Here is a 17,219-nt window from a genome sequence, read left to right on the forward strand (position 1 = left end):
GAAAGATGTGGCAATGAAGAAGGGTCTTTAGGTACAGAAGGAAGACTATAGAGTCTGGAGGCCCCACCAAAAAGCAAACACATGTGAGAAAAGGCGGGGGAGATAACCAAAGAGGGGAGGTGACCCAGGGCAGATGTCAAGGGATGACAGGGCGAACACCTCTGTTGCAAGATGCAGGTGGCTTGTAAAACAAACGGCAGCAAGAAGAGGACATTCCTGACTGTGGGCTCCCACATGCTCTACGAGGGGGGAGGTTCAGCACTTGAGAGACAGGGGTGGAAGCAGAAACAAACAAGTTTGAAGAGCAGAGCAGTAGGAATACAGCAGACTCACAAAGGAAGAATGGAGATTATGTAAACCTGCCAGGCAACGCTGCATGACCAGGTCAACACACAAAGTTGGTTGATCCTGAACCCGTACAGATGCCCACTGACCCCACTGGGTCATTTTCCCCAGGAATGATCTTCAGCTCTCTAAAGGCTCCCATGCCAAAGCATCATATCCCACCCCAGCCTCCTTTCAGGCTGTTTCAAAATCAGCTCCACCAGCCCAACCCAAGTCTCAAACTGGGTGTTCAGGCTTCCCAGAACCTTAGGGGCTCTAGGTAAGGCTCAAACCTGATGCACCCAACCCCACAATGAAGCCTGTGGGGAAGAAGATAGGGATTCATTTGACCATTATAAAGACAAATGGAACAATAGATATTTTTCTTTAAAAAAAAAAAAAAAAAAAAGTATTACCTCAACCTCTCCAGCCTCCAGAGAAAATAGCGCTTTTTCTTTTTTTCAAGTATTTATTTTTGAGAGCAAGAAACCGTGAGTCAATGAAGGGCAGAGAGTGGGGGACATAGGACCCTAAGCAGGCTCTACACTGACAGCAGTGAGCCCAATGTGGGGCTCAAATGAACAGTGAGATCATGACCTGAGCCAGTCAGATGCCCAAGCAACTGAGCCACCCAGGCACCCCACATTTTCTCTTTAGGTGGTATAATCCTATTAATATATAAATTTTTATAAGTTTAAACAATGCTAGTCTTCCATAGACACATGCAAGATTAACTCTGGTAAGGAATGAATGGATAGCTTTATGGATATTTTTACACTCACAAATAAACCTAACCAGAATAATAACTAAGAGGTCAAGCCCATTTTGAGTGTTCATGCATTAGCTCATGTACTCCTAACAACCTTTCAAGATAAATTCTATCATGGGTCTCATGAATGAAGAAAAAACAGAAGTTCAGGGAGATTAAAGGACATGCTCAAGGTCGCAAACAAAGTTGCTGAGCCAGGATCTCACTTTTTACTCCTTATCACTATGCTTTTCTGTCTCAAACATATTTAAATAAAAGGGATCCCAGGCATCAGAGTGGCTCAGTCGGTCAGACATCCAGCTCTTGATTTCAGTCCAGGTCATGAACTCATGATTTGTGGGATCAAGCCCTGCATCAGGCTCTGTGCTGAAAGCACATCTTGGGATTCTGTGTGTGTGTCTCTCTCTGCCCCTTCCCCGCTATGCATAAGCACACTCTCTCTCTCTCAAAATAAACTAAAAAAAAAAAAAAAAAAAAAAAAAAAAAAAAAAAAAAAGTCATCCTAAATATAACCCACTTGGGATACTGAAAAAGTTCCATGGTTATCTCTCCACGTCCACATACATAGTTCCTTTTTAATGAATACATGTTATCCCAATGTACCATCTGTATCATATTTACCCATTATAAACTAAGCAGCAATAAACATCTTTGTGAACACATCTGAGCACCCTCATGTGAGGGGTATCCCCATGCATTGTTGATGCTTTCCTGTGCCTTCTCTCCACCATTTGCCACCCTGTCAATGCCAATTCCTCTTGAAGCCTTACTGTTCTCTGCCATCACTTCTTCAAGGCCATTTCATCATCTACGGCGGACTCCAAAATTGGTCTCCCCGCCTCCAGAGTGAAGTTCTGAAACACAAAGCTGGCCCTGTCCCTTCCCTCTTTAAAACTTTTTCATGGCACCCAACACCCCTAGGACAGACGCTAAACCCCCTTCCATAGTTTACAAAGCCACGTGGCCCTAGCTTAACTCTCCAGACTCTTTTGTTACCAACTATGCTCCTTGCCCAAATCTCAAGTAGAAAAAGGGAAAAAAAAAAGGGGGGGGGGGTTCATCTAATAGGCTGTGTTCTCTTGCCTCCTGGCACTTGCAAAAGCTGTTCCCTCAGCCCAGAACACTTCTCTTCCATCAAGTGTTCATCCATATGTTCCTCCTCAGGAAGCCTTCCCTGCCCTTCCCTAAACTGGGCTGGCAAGCACTCACCAGCAACTGGTTCTTCCTGCCCTTACATTCATCTTCCTATATCATGATGGCATTTCATGCCATTCTCCCCCACTGGACAACAAGCCCCTGAGGGCAAGGGCAACGTGTTACTTAACCATCACAGTCTTGGTCCCTAGCACAAAAGGGCCTGAGTAAATGATTGGTTAAAGTAATGGCAAGAACAAAGTCAACTTGGGAATTTCCATGGTTGTACCAACCCTTTTGTGACTTGATAATGTTGCTCAAAATTAGTATGATAGACAATATTAACATTAATATATTTAAAAAGCTTTGTGTTCCTATTGAAGGTTAATTGGAACTTGAAACCTGAAAAATACCAGTAGAAGAGTATGCTTGGTATGGGTGAACCTTATGTAGATCAGAGCACCTTTAAGATCCAGTGTGGTCCAACTGTCCAACTTGACAATAATGAACTTTAATCTTAGAGCATCATCGGTTAGACAGACTGGAATTGCAAACAGGGCTTCTCATAAGCCTTTTTTTTAAATTTTTTTAACATTTATTCATTTTTGAGAGACAGAGACAGAGCATGAGTCGGGGAGAGGCAGAGAGAGGGAGACACAGAATCCAAAGCAGGCTCCAGGCTCTGAGCTGTCAGCACCGAGCCCAACACGGGGCTCAAACCCACGAACAATGACATCATGACCTGAGCAGAAGATGGACACTAAATGAACTGAGCCACCTAGGCACCCCAAGCCTTTTCAAGTAATAAAGCCAAACACCTTATATTTAGGAAACAGTATACAAAACAGCAACAATCCCCACAAAATAAAAGTTATATTAACGAAAAAGCATCTGTTTAAAGTTCAAGTTTCAACCAACATTAAGTGCTTTGTATTGTGATGGACAGCAGATGAAGAGAGATTACTCCATGTTCAGTCTGACCAAGGACAGTTAACTAGCTGGTAAAGGACTGACTAGCTGCCACGCTCTCAGTCCTTTGCTCACTCCACCACAAGAGATCCTTTCCCAAAGTTTCTGAGTTTATTGTGGAGTATGAAAACCACTCAATCATGCTCTGCTTTTCACATGGCCCTGCTATATCTGAGGATGCTAGATCCAATACTCTTCCTTAAAGCCATGTGTCCTAGTAGCCCTATTTTATGTTCTTTTAAAAGTCTTTTTAGGAGCACCTGGGGGGCTCAGTTGGTTAAGTGTCCAACTTCGGCTCAGGTCAAGATCTCGCAGTTCATGGGTTTGAGCTCATCATCGGCCTCTGTGCTGACAGTTCACAGTCTGGAGCCTGCTTCAGATTCTGTGTCTTCCTCTCTCTCTGCCCCTCCCCAACTTGTGCTTTCTCAAAAACAAACATTTTAAAAATTAAGAAAGAAAATTAAAAAATTAAATTAAAAAAATGTCTCTAATTCGAGTCAGACTTATTCAATTATATTTAAAAGATAAAAGTTTTAATCATAGGTTTAATTTTTTTTTTTTAATATTTGTTTATATTTGAGACAGACAGAGCTTGAGCAGGGGGAGGATCAGAGAGAGCGAGAGAGAGAAAAGCAGAATACAAAGCAGGCTCCAGGTTCTGAGCTGTCAGCACAGAGCCCAACACAGGGCTCAAACCCAAAGGCTGTGAGATCACAACCTGAGCCAAAGCCAGATGCTTAACTGACTGAGCCACCCAGGCACCCCTAAAAGGTAAAAGTTTTAAATTCAGCATCAGTGTCTATATGTGTTCCTGGTATTTCATGCCTATCTTGCCACTTCCTGGTTTGCTTCCTAATAATGAAGACAATAAAGTACATGCTGAGAGGTGTATGTTTCAGGGAAAAGTGGCAGCTTCTAAAATAAATTGTTAAAACAAACCGAAGGGTTTTAAGGTACCTTTTTCAATCCAATAAACTATTATCAGATTACAGACCTTTGTTAAACACTCCCACTAGTTTTCAGTTTCAAGCAAATTGCATAGGATACCAGCAATGATGGAAAAGAAAGGTTCAAATTTTAACTTGACTATGTAGGTTACAGACCTCTCAGGAGAAAGACTTCCTATATAGGTTGGTATTAAGCAAGGATCAATTTAATTGCCTACATGGACCAAGCAAGTAAAGTGATCAGAGAAGAGACAGAAGCAACACTTGAGTTCTCCTTTCAGGCCATCTCGCAAAGGGTCTGTAGGACAGAAAGCCCACACTCCACCTGCAAGGTAGCCTACACTCAGCTGCCAGTCTCAGTATTGGAAACAAGGGCCAACTATTACCAAATCTGCTTTTCCAAGAGAAGCTCCAAAACCAGAAGGTATGTGAAATTTTGGAATTTTAAATGGGGGCAACATTTGGGTTTTTTTTGGGGGGGGGGGGGGATCATCCCTCTCATCCCCCCAAAAAGAAAATCCATGAGCAACTGTTTGTAATCTAATATTTTGATTCCAATCACAGATTTGGAATCAAAGTAATAACTCTTCATGTCTCTAGCCTATCAATGAACTTCTGAGCTTCACTGTCCTCAACTGAAAAATAGGGTCATAAACACAATAATGCTTATTATAAACACTTCAACCAGGTCACAATATAGTGTAAACAACTAAACGGAGTTTCCTACAGGTGAAGAGTGGATATTACCATCTGTAAATTATCTGCTGCAATCTTTAAAGCACCTAATTGAAGATCTCAGAAGATTTAGAGCCTTTCAAATTCTGATTACTGAATACTGAGATTTAAAGTCATTAGAAACCAAACAGAACCAGCAATAAAGAATGCTTAGCAACAGATATTTAACGAGCTGGAAGTGGCTCTTCTAATTAAGAGATCTAATAACTGTCACTAGTTAATAGCCACAGAAAGGCAATAAAGTACACATTTAGGGATGTATGTTTCAAGGAAAACAGCTTCTGAAGGGAAGCAGCTGCTAAATTCACGATTAAAACAAACCAAAAGGTTTTAAGGTAAGCTTTTCAAGTCAGATACACTTCCGTTGTCCGATGACAGACCCTTATCAGATAACACTTCCACTAATTTTCATACTGTTTTAAGTAAATTCCACAGAAAACCAACTACAATATTAGGAAGAGTCTATTAAAGAATTTCTTTATTAATACAAAACATACAAACTATTAAGTGCTAAGAAATTTAAATATCTAAGTCATAGCAAACAGGTGGCAATTCAACATCCAGGGTCGACAGAACGCTTGGAGACTGCAACAGATCTAGAAAACAGGAATTTCTTATTCAATATCTGCAAACCCTTAGGTCATCGTCCATCTCAACATAGACATTAGTTGTCAATTTTATCTTCTTATTTTCCCCTTTGCATATTGAATCCCTACCCCACCCCAGTTAGACATTGCACGCATGCATACATACACATACTCTCACACCCACACACTGCTTTGAATGTGGCTAAGATCCCAGAATTAATCTTCATTAGGAAATGAATCTTAGACATGCCTGAAACTATTGTTTTTAAGGACCCACACAAGAGCCAACAATATCACTAACTTATAAAATGGAATACGCTATCCCATCAGAACAAATAGAAAACATACTGATGGTTTTTAATCACTAGTTTGAACCAAGGCCTCAAACCTTGGCCGTAAGGTTTTGTCATTCTATGCTACTGTGCTCAGGGGTCTTGGTTCTAGATTAGCTTTAGATATAACTTGGAATTCTCATTCCAAGCAAGTTTGTTATACTTCAAGTTATAACCTAAGAAGCCATAGGCTAAACTTAATCTTGTTTTCTGTATCTAAGACTGTCTACATTCCAGAATGACTTAATTTTGGCTGGGCATTTGAAACTGAAAACAGTACCAATTGAGAGTTTTCATTACTCTGAAACCCTATCCCTGAAGTTTGAAAGACAGAAATTACCTGTAGGGTAACCTTCCATACAACTCTGCCCCCCACGATAATGAAAGTATTATGACACAGGTAATTTGCAGCTCTTCTAGAAGGACACTTGTTCACTTACTAGACTCCCATGGTTGAGAGGGCATCTTCAGAGGTGAAGGGGGGCCCAGGTGTAACAGCTTTTCAAGTTCCCTCTCCTCATCAAGGATCATGAGAGGCACTCCATTCAAGGGGAGGTGTGCAATCTGGTGCTCTTCAGGCAGGTCAAAACTCTCAAAATCTGCCACAAAGACAAAGCACTTTATCAGAGCAGTGGTTCTCAGGGTGGTCAGTGGACCCCTGGGGATCTGAGACCCTTTCAGTGGGTCCATGAGGTCAAAATATGTTGTTAATAACATTAACACATTCTTCCACTGTGCTGACATTTGCAATGATGGTACAAAAGCAGTAATGGATGGAATTGCTTGCTGTGCCTTAGCACAAATCAAGGCAGCGGCAATAAACTGTATTTTGTAGTCCTTATATTCCTCAATTCCACTGGCTTGCAGTAAAAAATGCCAGCTTCACATATCACTTTACCACATGCAGTAAAAAGTATTAATTTTATCAGCTCTCGACCCTTAAGAACATGTCTTTTTAGTATTCTGTATGATGAAATGAGAAATACTCCATAAAGCACTTCTGCTGCATACTCAAGTACCACGGTGAGCTCAAAGAAAAAAGATTTGTGCCATTATTTGGTTTTCAAGCTAAACTAGAGGCCTTTATCCTGAAACACTGTTTAGTTGAAATAACAATGGAAAGACCAACTGTAGTTGCTTAGACTTGGGTATTTGTAGCACATTTCCTTAGAGGAATAAAGAAGTCCATCACCTCAAGGAAAACAGTATCTGTTGCCAACGACAAAATACACAATTTCAAGGAAAAAAAAAAAAAAAAACACTAGAATTTTGAAAAACTTATCTGTAATCATTAGCTTGACAACTTCCTAATATTACACTTTTCCAATGAGATCAGTGGTGACATTAATGAGTGCATATTTGACATTGCATAATGAAACACTTCAACATTTGGATGATCTACATTTCCCCGTGAATCATCATTTCTACATGATCAATGCGTGATTAAATGTATCTTTTATTTTTGCATTTAAATGCAGAACAGCCCAATGGATTTTATTTTCGGAGTACAAAATGTTCACTGACAGGGTTTCAGATTACACATTTCAACCATACATTCAGAAATTGCCACTTGTTAGGTGTTAGTGTTATAGGAAAGAACTCTCCACACTTATCTAAAAAGACTATTAAAATGCTCCTCCCTGTCCTAACTACATATCTTCAGGAAGCCAAATTTTTTTCCATGTACTTCAACCAAAACAAGAGATGCAATGGATTGAATGCAGACTTACAATACAGGTGTTTTATGTTAAGCTAAATTAACCAAGTTTTCAAAAATATAAAACCAAAAAAAAATATATGTATACACACACACACACACATATACATATATATAAAACCATGTCATTCTTCTAGATGTTTTAGAAGTGTTTAAAAAAAAGTTACATAATGGGGTTTTTTTTTGAGGGTTTGGTTTTTTTTAATCAGTGTTAATTCCCAATACAGGATATTTAAACAACACACAAAAGGTCTTTGGGGTCTTCACTAACTTTTAAGAGTGGCCACAGATGTTAAAAAAAAAAAAAAAAAAAAAAAAAAATCGAGAACCATTGTGTTAAGTAACACTCTTTATAATCCAAGTGTCTTACTTCTTAGAATTATTTCAAAAAGATGTTTCTTAGGGCATCTGGCTGGCTCAGTTGGTAGAGCATGCAATTCTTGATCTCAGGGTCATGAGTACGACCCCTACGTTGGGCATGGAGATCAAAAAAATTAATTTTAAAGTAATTTTGAAAGAGGGGAGAGAGAGAGAGAAAGCACACACGAGTGAGGGAGGGCCAGAGGGAGAGGGAGGGACAGAATCCCAAGCCAATTCCATGCTGGACTGACCATGGAGGCTCAATCCCAGGACAGACCATGAGATCATAACCCAAGGCAAAAATCAAGAGTCAGATTCTTAACCAACTGAGCCACCCAGGTGCCCCTAAAAAATTTTAATTAAAAAAATACAATAGATTTTTCTTGACAGTAACTAAACTAGAATTTAAATATTGAGTCTTTCCTTTTTTCAAGGGGGTTAGCATTTCCTCAAAAGAACAAAGATGGGGGAGAACCATTATTTTCTCTAGTCTGAAACACTCAGGTATCACCTCACGCCAGTCAGAGTGGCCAAAATGAACAAATCAGGAGACTATAGATGCTGGAGAGGATGTGGAGAAACGGGAACCCTCTTGCACTGTTGGTGGGAATGCAAATTGGTGCAGCCGCTCTGGAAAGCAGTGTGGAGGTTCCTCAGAAAATTAAAAATAGACCTACCCTATGACCCAGCAATAGCACTGCTAGGAATTTATCCAAGGGATACAGGAGCACTGATGCATAGGGGCACTTGTACCCCAATGTTCATAGCAGCACTCTCAACAATAGCCAAATTATGGAAAGAGCCTAAATGTCCATCAACTGATGAATGGATAAAGAAATTGTGGTTTATATACACAATGGAATATTACGTGGCAATGAGAAAAAATGAAATATGGCCTTTCGTAGCAACGTGGATGGAACTGGAGAGTGTGATGCTAAGTGAAATAAGCCATACAGAGAAAGACAGATACCATATGGTTTCACTCTTATGTGGATCCTGAGAAACTTCACAGGAACCCATGGGGGAGGGGAAGGAAAAAAAAAAAAAAAAAAAAAGAGGTTAGAATGGGAGAGAGCCAAAGCATAAGAGACTTAAAAACTGAGAACAAACTGAGGGTTGATGGGGGGTGGGAGGGAGGAGAGGGTGGGTGATGGGTATTGAGGAGGGCACCTTTTGGGATGAGCACTGGGTGTTGTATGGAAACCAATTTGTCAATAAATTTCATAAAAAAATAAAAAAATAAAAAAAAAAAAATTAAAAAAAATAAAAAAATAAAAAAATAAAGCCTAAATACTAGGAATTACCCTACACTTTCCAAGCCTGCTAAAACCCAGAAGTTAAAAAGGAACTGCGGGATGGTGACTACTTAATCTGAAACCAATGAATTATAAAGGAAACCATAAACAGACAAAAGACTCCAGAAGAAAAAGTCTGCAACCTAATAAAGCTAATCTCCTTTATCCACAAAAGCTGCTGAAAAAGTCATTATCAAAGGAAAACAAAGATACAAACAGGAAGTTAAAAAAAACTATAGAAGGCCAATGATCAAATATGCTCACTACATGGACATGCACCCCAATTTAAAACCATGAGATACCCGCTGCCTTTTTGATAAGGTTAAGAGTTTTTAAACATTTGCCGTTAGAGACTGTAGGGGAAGCAGGCATCCTCATCCACTGCAGGTGGGTTCAGTAATTTATGCTATTTTGGGGGGCAACTTAGTAGCTCTTTCCTCAAACACAGCATATTGTAGTCATCCTTCTTGATCAATATGCATAAATCTACCTCACCGTTTTCTTTAATGGCTGAATTGTAATCATTAGCATGGAAGCACTACATTGTATCAAAACTTAATCACCTCCCCTTTGAGATGACTCAGCAATCCTTCAAGTCCACTCTCCAGCTATCCTCACAAACTCACAGTACAATTTCGAGGACACTAACTGCAGAATTGTATTATATAAAAGCCAGGGACAAGCTGGATGTGTACAGGATGACTAAATGCCTTTGGATGAAAGGCCGAAAGTTCCAGTTCAGAAATGCAGAAGGCTCTGTGTGACCTTCCCGAGTTTCATCCGTATTGTCCTTCTCTCTGCCTTCATTTCCCAGAACCCCTCCAGTCCTCAGCTCTGCCTCAGGATCTCTGCACACACTTCTGTGCTGTGTTCTTGCCCTGCCCCTCCCCTTCTTCACCTGGCTATCCCCAGATAGCCTTTAAAACTCAACTTCTGTCACTTCCTAAAAGAAACCTTCCCCACTCTTCCAGGTGAGGTTCAGTTCCCCCTAAGGGACCAGTTTTTCTCCTTGCTCACTTACAGTGAGAGGATTCGTTTGGGGTTTCCCTCCCAATCATGGGCTCCCTCAGGGTGGGACCTGTCTTTGTTAACCACTGCACCCAAAGCCTGGATACAGTAGCCTCTCCTCAAATGGGAAAAGCTTGAAAAGGTGGTTCTGTAACAGAAAATACTTGATTCACATAAGCAGGTTGAAGGAGTAGAAACACATTTTCACAGACTATGTGGATTTTTTCAGACATTGTTCAACTCGACATAAAACCCACTTTCAAAAACCCTTGCCAGGAATAATGTCCACTTTACAGTTGTTCACTATTAGTGAACACATCTTATCTCCCTTATGTGGGAAGTTTTTGAGGTAGGGAACAATGTTCTCCACACCTTCGCACCAATTCCCCTTCAGACCTCAGAGGTTCCTTACAAAGAAATCCACCACCAAATACATTTGTGCAAAGACCAGATTCAGAGAGTCTTATTACAATTTGGGGTCAGAGGTCTATTCATAACAAATTAGAGCTGAACAGGATTCTAAGAGAAACTCAAGACTAAAGCATTTTTGTAATACAAAAAAAATATATATATATATTACCTAAAGGATTGAAGGGAATGAATTTTTCTATTTCAGGATAGGTGTCATCCGAGGCTGGAACAGTGTTTTTTGCTTTGACAGTCTTCTCAGTTACCTAAAACCACCCAAGAAAATATGAATGAGAGTGGAAACTTTGTCAATAGATTAGTACAAGAGATCATAAGTCTTCCAGACATGTGACTGCTTCACCACTTTCACACGGACTTCTAAGCAACTGTAATCCTTAGTTCTCATTAATTACATACAAATACAATTCAGCAAGCAATTCTAGTAGCACGGCTAAAGAGTTTAGTCTGTTATTTAAGTATCAGCAACCCTCAGCCTAAGTTACCAAGAATACAGAGTTAATTCAGAGCTAATCAACTCGATCACTCAACCTGACACAGAAAATGGGCAGGAGTCACCCAAATAGAAACTAATCCTAGAAGCCATTTTTAGCTTTTGGAAGTGTGCTTTCCATTTGTGTTTCCATCAGTGTCACCTGATTTATTTGCTTAGTTAATATTAAGTTGAAATACACACTGGGTAAGAGCCAACAAAAGACAGTCAAGGACTTTAGTAGTCTGTATAATTCTCTAGCCTAAATTGGGCAGGTAGGCAGTCTACAATAGGCCAAAGCAGAAACCTACGTATTATTGATTTAATCTTACATCGTATGTGTATACTAAATATTTTCTTTAATTTATTTAGAGACAGGAGGAAGGAGGGGTAGAGAGAACCATGCTGCCAGCGTAGAGCCCAATGAGGGGCTTGAACCCAAGAAGCCCCGAGATCATGACTGGAGCCAAAACCAAGAGTCAGATGCTTAACCGACTGAGCCACCCAGGCACCCCCTAAAGGAAATCTCTAAAGTAGGGTTTCCCACACTTCAGTGCTACGTCACATTCTCATTATTTTTGTCATAGCCTTGCAATACTTGAATTTAACATTTCTTACTCAACTTAGTTTTTAAAAAAGACATCTTGGCGGCGCCTGGGTGGCTCAGTCGGTTAAGCATCATCTGACTCTTGATTTCGGCTCAGGTCATGATCTCATGGTTTGTGGGTGCAAGCCCCACATCAGGCTGTCTTGGCAGCACAGAGCCTGCTTGGGATTCTCTGTTTCCCTCTCACTATGTGCCACTCCCCTTCTCTCTCTCTCTCAAAAATAAACATTTAAAAAAAATAAAAATAAAAAACATATCTTGTCCTAAACCACATTACAAGTTTTATTTTGATCTAAATTATTAGTGTTCCTCCTAATATACATTAAGACAATTATTCAAATAAAGTGTTAATCTACATGCTGAAGTCATCCTTCACCGCAAAGTCTTCTTAGTCTGGGATGCACTGACCTGCTACTCATGCACACACACAAAGGTCAACATGTTTGCAAAGTAGAGTACCTGGTGCTCACTCTAGGAGACTGGGAGGAGGGTGGCAGCACATGAGCTATTATATTAGCTATGTGACCTCTTGCAAAGTACCCTCCCTCTCAGTACTTTCTGTATCTGTAAGCAGATACCACCAACCAATCTGCTTCAACGCTAGTTAAGAGCAGGTGAGGCAACAACATTCACCAGCTGCTTGTGAGACTTCTAATCTTGAGGCACAGTGGAAGTCCACAAAGAGAACAGGATTCCCTCCTGCTAATCGGAGTTTGGTAGCCTATATTTCCTTCTACTCACAAGAAAGGTAGGGTGCCTATAGTCATTTTAAGAGTCAAAGTGCTAAAGTGTTTAGACAACCAGTTTGCAGCCAAAACTTACCTTTTTGGCAGAGAAGTTTGGCTGCTTCTGTTTGAGAGGTCCATTGTTCTTTACTGAATTTTCGGTGGCTCTGTTGACAGTTCCCAAAGCCTTTCTGGTAACTTTAGGCAAGGTTGCTTGAGCATCAAACATTTTGCCTACACGTGGTGTTGAAACCTGAGATCTCCCATCTAAAGTTTTGACTGCTGAAGAAAAAGTCTTACCATAAGATTATTCAGGCAGTAAAACCTGCCCAACTTGAAGACTGATTCTGTGTATAAACTTGGCCTAATTCTCATCCCCAGACTCAATCCCAATTTTTGACAGTGGCTTGGCCATATGCCTAACAGTACTTCAGTTTTGTACGCTCTTAAATAATCGCTTAAGATACTTAATTAAGATACTCTTTCATGTAAAGAGTTAAAAATAAATAAATAAAAGAAACCCAACATAAGCAAATCGCAATAGGAGCATTCCCCAGTACTTGATGCCTCCCCTCTGCTCCCGACTCCAAGCCACGCCCACAATTGATTCTGGTGACTCCGGACTCAACGGTGACTCCGACTGCAGCCCGTTTACTTACGAGGCTTAGACCGCAGCTTCTGCCCGTCCTTGGGAGCCACACGGGTGCCCGGTTCTCCATTTTCCTTATCAACAAAGATCAGGGTAGCCATTATGGATCAGCTGCGGGTGCGAAATACATATTAGACCCTGGGGGTTAGGAAGATGAGAGAAGCGATGATGTAGGTAGCAAAAACCAAACTTTCTACCCTGGGCACGCCACTCAAAAACTAGAACTAAGGAGACAGCGAAGCCCGTTCTTCAGGCAACAGGCATTTAATCCAGCTCTTTTTTTTTTTAACTTTTTTTCAACGTTTATTTATTTTTGGGACAGAGAGAGACAGAGCATGAACGGGGGAGGGGCAGAGAGAGAGGGAGACACAGAAGCGGAAACAGGCTCCAGGCTCTGAGCCATCAGCCCAGAGCCCGACGCGGGGCTCGAACTCACAGACCGCGAGATCGTGACCTGGCTGAAGTCGGACGCTTAACCGACTGCGCCACCCAGGCGCCCCTAATCCAGCTCTTAACTCCTGAAGCCTGGGTCAGAGGCTCTAAGTTCCAGAAGAGTCGGCGGTTTAGGGCTGGCACAGGTCCTAGTACTCATCAGAATCGAACTGCCGAGGGCTGCGTCCGCGGTCCCAGTCCGCGGCTCAACCTAGCTCGGCGCTAGTGACGATCCCGGGAAGCCCCAGGTCCTCCCACCTCCAGCTCCCAGCCCACCTCCTTCCTCGCGGGCCCCGCGCGCCCAACACTCACGACCACTCGGTTCGCCCACGTAAGAGCCAACAGCCAAACTCTTCCAAGACAGCCTGCCGCAGTCGCGCCAGACCCGGCGTTTAAACCACAACTCACGCCCCTATTGGTTCATCCGCCCAGGAGGCGGAACCGTGGGTGGGACTCCAGGAAGAACCAATGGGAGGAATCTAAGCTCCTAGCTCACCTCCTGGAAAGCTTTTTCCGGGAAGTTAGTAGCTTGCTTCCTGGGAAGAAAAAAAATCAAACCTGCTGACACCTTTATTTGTAGGTGTTTTTAACATGCTCCTCACAGAGATAGAAAGGGAGTGAATATGGTCTTCTATTCCAATAAGTAAATGATTATCATGATATCAAGATACAGAGATTTGGGGTTTTTTTCCTGAGACTCTAGGACAGCCAGGAAGTTCTTAAATGATTGTGAGGTTCAAAAAGTCAAGGCAAAGTGGCAACAGAAGTATTTTCCTAAAGTCTTCAATTAACTATTTGTCCAAAGAGTAAATTGACCAGATCAAATAAAAAAGAAGAGGCAGTACTGGAGGAAAGGCATTGCAGTCATTAGAAAAATAACTGAGGAACTATGGATACATACAGTTGTATTTCAACAGATGTATGAAAAAAGAAAAAAACAAACATATAGTCGAGGGGGAAAACAACTTATTCCCTCTAAGGAACACCAGAAGAGCAGAATTAAAAATTAAGAAGCAGTGTAAATACAGATAAATCAAACAGCAATGTTTGTGTCATTCCTTTAGGTTTGTGATTAAGAATAGACTGATTATTCCCTAATTGCAGAATAACCCTTAACATTTCAGGCTAGGATGCCGCGTCAGGAATCTGGCTCATGAACAAAATGATGATCCTCATGAATACATAATTCAGGTTTCCTTTCAAATTCTATTTTTAATAGGATTATTTTAAACTTCTGACATCTCAACAATACAGTCATCAAAGCTGCCTAGAAGGGCCTGGTGGGAGAGGGCAGAAAGATGAGAAAAAGATCTGGGGAATAATAAAAATACAGAAAAGGAATTCTAATTTCCAAGTTAAGGAGAGAAATTATGCTTGGAAAAATTGACCTTTTCCTATTTCTATAGCAAATGGAAACAGATTGAACAAATACAAGGTAAAGGAATAAATTCAAAAGACCAAAGTTGACCAGTGTCATCCAATCCCTACTCCCCACAGGTCACCAGATACATTCTAACTTGGAGGTAAGTTGGGAGAGAGGAGTTGAGCCTACATTATTTCACAAAAGGTTTCACACTACACCTGGCATAGATGCAGTTCTCAATATATGTCAGTTCATTGGCCCTTTTTCAGGACCAGAATTTCAGGACCAGCATTTCAGGACCAGAATTGAAGGATTAATTCGTTCAATAAATATTTATTGAATGTTAACTAAATGCTAGACACTGAGCTAGGCATCAAGGAAAAAAGATCCTAACTCAAGAAGGTAAAGAGGACAAAAAACATTTATACCTTTATTGCCCCTTCCCTGTCCTTTTTCTTTGATTCCTACTCCTCCCCTTATTTTCACCCTGCATCTCCTCCTAAATGTTTCAGCTCCATATTACATCATCAGCACACAAAAGTGTTCATTTCGAAACCAATCTGTACAGTACTAAAGCTTCAAAGTGGGGATTCTCTATCTTCTTAGGTCTTTGGGTGCAAGATATTTATCTCCCCAGGGTCAGTCTTCCCCTACAACAGGAAGCATGGTCTCCAAAGGTCATGCAGTAAATGTAAAATGCTATAAACCACTCTCTGTGTGATCACTGCTTTCTCACCAGTGATGCCCCAGACTCCCTACTATTATTGGAATTACCCAATTAGTAAATCACCCTCACCTTATAACAGCACCTAGATCCTAATCAATCCCAGTTAATTCTAATTGAGATTTACAAACAGCAACCCACCTAGTACTGGCCCTTGCTTCCCTACAACCCTCCTCAAAATCCTCCAGGAGGAACCCAAACCTTACGAAATACTCTTCCTTCTTGTCCAGCATATTTTATGATTCCTCTAGGAGATATGCTTCCTGGATTGTGCCTGTTTGGTTTGTTTTTGTTTTTGTTTTTTGGGTTTTTTTTTTTTTAAGATTTCATTTTTAAGTAACCTCTACACCCAACATGGGGCTCAAAATCACAACCCCAAGATCAAGAGTTGCATGCTCCACCTACTGAGCCAGCCTCATGCCTTGTGCCTGGTGGTTTTAAACAGGCCAAACCTTTTAAACAGTTTCAAACCTTCCAAGCAAATTGAAATAATTGTTTTAAAAGATAAAAATAAAACATAGGTGATTCAAAGACTACTCGCTTTCAGGCCATTCTCTGATCTTTTCTATCCCTTCACCTACTGCCCTGTAAAATCAAAATTAGTGTTTACGTTCTTCAACTCTACGCACTGCAAAGTTTTAATAAGAAAAAAATAGATTACGATTGGCTCCTATTGAGGCAAGGATGTTAACTATTTTCACTTTTACTGTTAAAAGCAATACATGTTGAGGCGCCTGGGTGGCTCGGTGGGTTATGCTTCCCACTGCAGCTCAGGTCATGATCTCAGGTCATGATCTCCCTGTTGATGGGTTCCAGCCCCTATGGAGCCCTGTACTGACAGCTCAGAGCCTGGAGCCTCTTTTAGATTCTCTCATTCTCTCTCTCTCTCTCTCTCTCTCTCTCTCTCTCTCTGCCCCTCCTGTACTGGTGCTCTCTCTCAAAAATAAATAGGCATTTAAAAAAAATTAAAAAAATAAAAGCAATACATGTTACTTTGAGGAAGAAAAGATAACAGCACAAAGAAAACCCAAGAAATTCTACCAAAATGCTTATTTTCCAGTATTTTATCTTACTTCATATGTGCACTTTAAAAGGAGGGTTGGGATATCAGATACTATTGGTTTCCTGAAATAGAAATTGTTTTATAGTATTTTTTTCTAATGGTAAAACACAAGATCACTTGGGTGCAGAAAGTCACAATTACCTATTATTAGTCCCTTATGTTCTCATAGCACCTGGTATTCCTTTCACAGAGACTTTTTACAACTGTAAATTATATGAAATTATTTTAAGTGTCTTTTTCACTCTGCATGACTAAATTCGAGGACATAAAGTCACTTTTTCTTCACCACGTCCCCAACTTGTTACACAACACGCGGCTACTAATACTAATTGTAACTGCCTTTTTTTTCCCCGTAATACGTCACGAACTTCCCCATTCATTTTACAGTTCTGTAGAAAAACTTAAGCTGTTGCCTTTCCTACGGACTTTTTTTTTTAACATCCTAATATTCTGCGATTCTAAAAGAAACAATAACTCAAAAGCAGGCAACAGGAAATCAACTGCTGAAACTAACTCCCTTCACAGTCCTGGGTTCCCTCCCCTCCACAAGATGTTAATGCGCATGTTGCCGCTCGTCCGGA

At 40.8% G+C, this 17,219-nt stretch overlaps 1 protein-coding gene across 10 annotated transcripts; it reads right to left on the bottom strand.

Moving 5' to 3' along the window:
* Window positions 1–5,329: 5,329 nt before the first annotated feature.
* On the bottom strand, window positions 5,330–17,142 carry PTTG1 (PTTG1 regulator of sister chromatid separation, securin). 10 transcript variants are annotated; one of them, XM_047855856.1, is made up of 7 exons: window positions 16,780–17,142; window positions 16,117–16,203; window positions 13,067–13,167; window positions 12,505–12,689; window positions 10,758–10,851; window positions 6,238–6,396; window positions 5,330–5,474 (listed from the first exon to the last, which is right to left on the bottom strand). In XM_047855856.1, the coding sequence occupies exons 3-7, from the start codon at window positions 13,155–13,157 to the stop codon at window positions 5,398–5,400; spliced, it is 606 nt and encodes a 201-aa protein (XP_047711812.1). In that variant the 5' UTR covers window positions 13,158–13,167; window positions 16,117–16,203; window positions 16,780–17,142; the 3' UTR covers window positions 5,330–5,397. The 10 variants fall into 10 exon arrangements, with proteins under 10 accessions (XP_047711812.1, XP_047712092.1, XP_047711573.1 ...); XM_047856136.1 differs by lacking the exons at window positions 16,117–16,203; window positions 16,780–17,142 and adding an exon at window positions 13,801–13,913 and having other exon boundaries at window positions 12,505–12,686; XM_047855617.1 differs by lacking the exons at window positions 16,117–16,203; window positions 16,780–17,142 and adding an exon at window positions 13,801–13,912.
* Window positions 17,143–17,219: the final 77 nt, after the last annotated feature.

This window comes from Prionailurus viverrinus, chromosome A1 (genome assembly GCF_022837055.1).
Source record: "Prionailurus viverrinus isolate Anna chromosome A1, UM_Priviv_1.0, whole genome shotgun sequence".
Taxonomy (NCBI): Eukaryota; Metazoa; Chordata; class Mammalia; order Carnivora; family Felidae; genus Prionailurus; species Prionailurus viverrinus.